General features: G+C 44.5%; 1 protein-coding gene across 1 annotated transcript in view; it reads left to right on the forward strand.

Annotated features, from left to right (window-relative positions):
• The window catches only part of ssh1a (slingshot protein phosphatase 1a), a 23,880-nt gene extending 19,746 nt beyond the window's left edge, over positions 1-4,134 (forward strand). Inside the window, exons 14-15 of the mRNA XM_046034184.1 lie at positions 686-1,388; positions 1,520-4,134. Of these exons, the coding sequence (XP_045890140.1) occupies positions 686-1,388; positions 1,520-2,626 (1,810 nt within the window). The 3' untranslated portion in view covers positions 2,627-4,134. The remainder of the gene's footprint in view (positions 1-685; positions 1,389-1,519) is intronic.
• The last annotated feature ends 2,502 nt before the right edge of the window (positions 4,135-6,636 follow it).

Here is a 6,636-nt window from a genome sequence, read left to right on the forward strand (position 1 = left end):
TAAAGAGAATGATGATTATTTGATAAAGTGGCCCGCATTTCACTATGTCTTTAATTTAATGTGTTTTATTTGCAATATGTTGTAACTTTATTTGATTGACTTGATGTCATAAAAAAAAGAATAATATATCTAAAAATAATGTCTTGTGGACTCGTAACATATTTTAACAGTTTTTCTTGACCTTGGGAGTAGTAGTTTTAATTAGAAAGTCTAAAAGGTCCGCTTACCAGCTTCTTCTAGGGCTTTCAACCACATGCCCCCTCATCCCTATGTAAAGCACCACCCACTGAGAAAGACCATGAGATGCAGTTGGAATTTCTAGAAAAAGCTATTTATATGTATGTATGTTTTGATGATTGCGTTTTAAATCCTTCCCCATAGAAAGAACCACTCCAAGTGTCTAGTTCACTGCAAGATGGGTGTCAGTCGGTCTGCCTCCACCGTCATTGCTTACGCCATGAAGGAGTTCGGCTGGTCGCTAGAGAAGGCTTACAACTTTGTCAAGCAAAAGAGGAGCATCACACGACCCAACCCAGGTTTCATGAGACAGCTGGCCGAGTACGAGGGCATCTTGGATGCTAGGTAGAGCCCCTTTTGTGTGTGTGTGTGTGTGTGTGTGTGTGTGTGTGTGTGTTTACAGTGTTGTCTTTCCTCTCTTTTGACTTCTGTATTTGTTTGTCTCCAGTAAACAGCGTCACAACAAGCTGTGGCATCCAGACGCAGACTGTGAGATGGCAGAGGGTCAGCAGGGGTTAGCCCAATGTTGCAGAGGGGAGGAGGGAGGCCACCTGACTCCGGAGCCGGGGATGTCTCCCTGCTGTGAGGAGGCACTGTCTGATAAGGGGGCTGCATGTCCCTCTCCGTGCAGGACTGTTTCACTGGAGATTGACCCCGCCTACAACAACTACTATTTCCGCCGGCTGTCTGACTCAGCGCTGGACAGCGAGCCATCAACGCCGGTTCGTGGCCCTCCCCTTCTCGGGATGGAAAAAGTCTTTATAGAAATTGAGGATGTGGAGCGGGACGCTCTGCTGGATGATGAGGCCTTCGATGGGCGTGAAGGCCTGCCACTCCCACACTTTGGGCCTTCAGCAGAGGGAACTGCTGCCCAGACGTGCTCGCGGGGCCCTGAGCCCCTGGAGGAGCTGCGTCTGAGGCTGGAGTTCAGCACAGTGGAGGAGGAGGATGAGGAAGAGGTGCAAAAGGAAGAGGCGGAGATGGAGGTACTCATGCAACCAGATGATGGAGGGGGTAGAGAAGGAGGCGGAGGAGAGGAAACACAAGATGTGGAAGTAGAAGGGGATACAGAGGGTAATGGGATGGACCTGGCAACCCTAAATGAAAACTCCAACAATAACAACCATTTGAGCACTCCACGTAACCTCGATGTAAGTTATGAAGAGTCATATGATTAACCTACATTTTAGAATGAAAATGCTGTTATTCATTTCATAAATCCAATTTGGGAAAAATGATCACATTCCCTCCAACATTTCTTTTTTCTTTCCTGTTTATGTAGGAAAAAGCTTCTTCCATCTCTCCAGTTGATGCTTTTACACTGTCTCGGTGGGATTCAAAGTCCAAGCAGAAAGGAGACTCTTCATCCCTGGTTTCTAAGCTTTGCCTTAACCCCAGTTCTCCTGAAGTCCCAAATGCTTCATTCTCACTATCCCATACCTCTTCTGAAGGCCTCACGTCTTCAGTGGTACTGTTGCGCCCCTGTGGCCCTCTGTGTGACTGTGCCAACTGTGCTGCCTCCCCACCCACAGCTCCACTCGACAGAGATGAGCAGCCAGGAGACTCTCTGCACTTACCGGACCTGAAGGACGATAGTGATTTATTGGAAGTGAAGACTGAGAGTCAGAAAAGTAAATCTGCAGCTTCTTCAGAGTCTCTTCCCGAGCTGATGAAAATGGATTTGGAGGAAGAGACGCCTGCTGTGGCTTGCTACATTGGCCAACAACAGGAGACCCTTTTGCAGCTGCAGAGGTCTGGGCTGGTCCGCCGGCGTGCAGAGAGACTAGAGAAACTTTCAGGTTTATCCCAGGAGAGCTTGCACTCCCTGAAGCCTGTGCATGCATGCCAAGAATCCAAAAAGAGCCCCTTTAACCCTGAGGAGGAAGCTGAGTTCTCCGGCATCACCGGGGACTTTCCTAAATCTTCTACACCATGCCAAGTATGGTTAGAGCCACTGGTGGTGCCACTGACCAATGAAGCCTTGTTGGGGGTGGTGGGGTCTGGGTTACTCACACCCACCTCCTCGCCTCATGGCTCCACCCTGACACGCAGCTCCAGCACTGACAGTCTGCGCAGCGTGAGGGGGAAACCTGGCCTTGTGCGCCAGAGGGCTCAGGAGATCGAGACCCGCATGCGTCTGGCAGGCCTAACTGTGCCCTCGAGGCTGAAGCGGTCCAACTCGCTGGCCAAGTTGGACAGCCTCAACTTCTCCTCGGAGGACCTATGTTCGGCCTGCTCCTCAGACGCAGGAACACTACTGCTCCTCTCGCTGTCCCCAGACCCAGACCCTGGCCTGGAGTGGGACTCCCCGACCACGTCTGCTCTGCCCCGGCCCTGCAAGGACCTGCACACTCCAGAGAGAGCGCCACTAGGGGAGCCTAGGAGCTGACACATCAAGTGGAGGTTACACTCCACCAGCCCCTCATTTGTCACCCTGTGGGGCTGGAAAGTTGAGTCAAACAAATCAAATGAAAACTAAAAAAACAATGCCAACTGTTGTTATAAGGAGTGTCTCCTTTGCCACACTGTTTCTCAAACTGCTGTTCACAGTGATGATAGTCGTATTGCTGTATCTGACAAATGTGTAAAGCCATCAGTTCACCTCTAACTTGGTTTGATCCATAGACAAACAAGTGCCTTACCCATGAGACCAGAGGCACAGATCTGTGTGTTAGACTACAGGATGAGATGGTACAAGACGCTCTATAACCTTTAACTCCACAGCTGTAAGTACCTGATATGTACCAAATTATGGTATCCATTGGCACCTAGATTATTTTTACCTGTCCGGTACAAAGTGGTAGCCCACATTAATAAATCCAGGTCCCTCAGTGGAGCTTTACAGAAAGTAAAGTGTTAATAAATGTAGAGTTGTTTACCGCACAGTTTATGTTTTAGATGCTAGAGGGTTGTACAATTAATGGTTACCTCATGATGCATTCATGGAGCTCTTTCTCACCAGGCAAGAGTTTAATTCAGTTAATTTGCTGATGTCGAATTAAACTGAGGAAATCAGTTCTGAACTCATAATGCAGAGGTGTGTGTGTAAATGCATTAATGCGTCACTAGATGTGAGTCTGTGAGTGAGTGAATGGGATAAAAGAGAAGGGAGAAGGTTGTGACTTTGTTTTGCCAGAGGCTTGCTCACTGTTTCAACAAACGGAACAAAAACATTTCTGAGTTTGTTGTTCCTTTGCACTGCTTTTTTTTATTGAGTGAGTACTGGTACACAGCAAGCTAGCTCCCAAAATAACATTAGAGTAATGTTACAGACCTCATCATTCCCTACAGAGCAGAGTGACGAGTCACGCTGCATGGCTTGAAATCATAATACAAACACCTAGTGTGACTGAGGATTTATGGCAGTCAAACCATATAATATATAAAGTGAAGACAAAACAAACATTTAACATCCAAACTTTCTTTACCTTACATGAGCTCATCCTTGAGGGTTGCCAACATTTTAAAACTCATTTGTGCTCATTGAAATGTGAAAGACCAAAGTTCTTTGGCTGTCTCGACAAATTGGAAACACCACTGAAGCTGTACAAAATATGTGAACCATAATGTCAATCATGTACGTGTTTAAATGCTGTCACATCTTTTTGCACCTTTTTGGGAGAAACGAAAGAGACTCAGTGGAGTCCCCCGGCTTGTAGCTGTTAAGCTTTTCTCCTCATATCATCAGTGAGTTTCAAAGCTTTTGTCATACTGACGTGACAACGATCACGGTAGGTTATTTCACAGTTTTGTAACCATTTTCTTTTTATATTTAAGTATGCAGTAACTTTTGTACTGTACATTGCTGTAGTTTGAATGCATATTGCACTTTTTATGTTGGTCACAATAATGTACTGTATGTGCTCATTATGGAAATAAACATTTCTTTTACATATACCATGGATCGTGGTTTTTTTTTTCTTTCTTGTGAAAACAACTCATTCAAAACTAATAGAAGTGATTTTTTGAAATAATTTGCTAATTGAGTTACAGGCAAGTAGAGTTGGGATACCCTGCTATTGTAATATTTATCATAAAAACAAAAGTGGGATTATATACTGTACTGAATGTTATGGATGCTGTTTTTAAGACCTTCCTGAATGGAGCTTAACTAAATATCTGTGCAGTGACTCCACAGTGATGGTGGTGTCTGTGTGTCCTTACATTACATCATTGTGCCCCCATCTGTATGCTTTGGCAGGAGAGCTGTTTTCTAACAGCCAGGTTATATAACATTTGGCTTCCCGTCACTGTTTGGATGACATCAGTGAAATACTTAAGTTACACGCTCGTGTTCCTCCTATACGACTGTGCGTGTCTGCATTAATGAATGGTAGGCCCTGTGTAGAGTACAGCATGTGATGGGGCATTGAGGTGACAAAGATGTTGTTTAGTGTTGTTATGTGTGTGATTTGACACTAGCATAAAACTTCTGTTTTTCTTTTGTGGATGTACATGAAACCTGGGGACTGGTATTTCAAGAAATTTGAAATGGAAATCTAACTACAGTGAACTTGTAAACATTTAAATGATGGAGGGACTGAACAAGAAGCTTTGTAAAACTCCCCATTAGTGTGCCAAGACGCCTGTGGAGTCTTGAATTAATGACAATCTTAAATTAGAGACAGATTGGCTTTTGTCTAGACGAGATTGAGAGTGACCTGGAACCCTTTTCAAACACAATAACATGAGGGCCGCTAGCTGCCTGTCTGTCATCACTGCAGCCTTCGGTCTACAGTCTCTGGGTGTGGGCCGACCCCTCTTCCCCTTCTTCTGCCGGTGAATTCTTGGCTGCTGTACCTCCACTTTTGTTTTATTATCTGAGGAGGTATCCTGTTTTGGACGTTACTATAGAGACCAAACAAAACAAAAGAAAAAGGTCTGAGCTATTTTTCAGATGATTTCCCACACTCCTGGCTTCATTTCCTCACAATTTATCCCAGACTTAAGCACCATCTCCTACTTATCTTAACTAGGTTCCTGGAATGAAGTAGTATCAGGGCAGCCCTTGACACCGGTATGCAAACATACAGTGTTGGGTAAGGGAAACAGAGCAAATTAGGACATTCCTTATACTCGCACTTAGTGTCAGGATCTGTCTGTCTTCCAGTTGGATACTGGGTGAAAAGGTTACCACTTATGTATCTAAAATCTCAATTCTGGATCAAAACACACTCCGTTAATCTGAATCCATACAAGCAAACAAAGAGATGGAGAGTGAGATATTAAACTTCTCCAAGGTTTCTTAAGGCAGCAAAAAGTAAAGCTACAAGTTTTCCCCCTGATTGTGTTAGTCAAATATGCTGTGACATCACATGGATGTAATATAAGGCTCCCATTGCTTGTGTATTTGAGGGAGGACTGACCAAACAACCAACAAAGAGCACTCTGTCGGTCCTAAGGGAGAGCGTTCTACTCTGCTACGACGTCCAACTGGTAAGTGTCAGCCGCAACATATGATAAGGTATCAATATTATATGCATTCACATAGTAACAGTAGTCAGCTGTCACGAGCCTGGCCCTTTTCCCAGCTTGTTGGGTTGTACTTACAAGAGCTCAGAGCTGATAAATTGTTTATTTTCCAGATGCTGAAACTTGCGAGAGGTTCCTGGTTCATTAATTTAGAATTCTTGTATGTCTGTTGAGGCAACAGAGCACATGGTGATCAAGTGGTCAGCTTGGGGCGTTCAGGGAGGGTGAGGCAGGATAATAGAGCCGTTGTTAACAGGGATAGACTGCCTCAGGGGAAGGGGTTCCCCACACCGACTGATAAGGTAGGTGGAGGATAATCAACAAATGCAAATTCCACTAAGCTCCAGTGGATTTAACCTGATGAGTCCACATGATCTGAAGGATGAGAAAAGACAGTTCTGCAACTTGTATTGATGTCCTCAAATGTATGTGTTATTTTGTCTATCTTCTCACACAGCTGTGCCAACATTGTAGGGTGATAACATTAGCTCCCTTAGCCATGCGCCTGGCCAATGTGCAGGCCTGTCAGATGATAAGACAACAGCAGTCATATGTTGTTACACAGACGGGGGATGAGGCCACAGACAGGAAACAGACTCATGGTCCAGATCATTGTTCATTGTGCCTCACAGTTTTTCTCTGCTTACCGCTTATAAAATAATTATAATAATTAGACAATTTCACTGAAGAGTTGGTCTCTGCAACACGATTTTTTATGTTTTGCCTTATGTTCTGCTGTCTTGTTAACAACTACTGCTATCATTCCACCTCCTCCTACTGCTACTACTAATACTCCCATACTTTTTGACTAAAAAAGACATTTTGACATTAATCATCATCAGCACTGTAACCATCGACATTTATGAGAGCAATAACTGCAGTCAACAGCACAGGATTATGTTCCACATAGGAGCATAATTAAATACA

Source organism: Micropterus dolomieu, linkage group LG21, assembly GCF_021292245.1.
Source record: "Micropterus dolomieu isolate WLL.071019.BEF.003 ecotype Adirondacks linkage group LG21, ASM2129224v1, whole genome shotgun sequence".
Classification (NCBI taxonomy): domain Eukaryota; kingdom Metazoa; phylum Chordata; class Actinopteri; order Centrarchiformes; family Centrarchidae; genus Micropterus; species Micropterus dolomieu.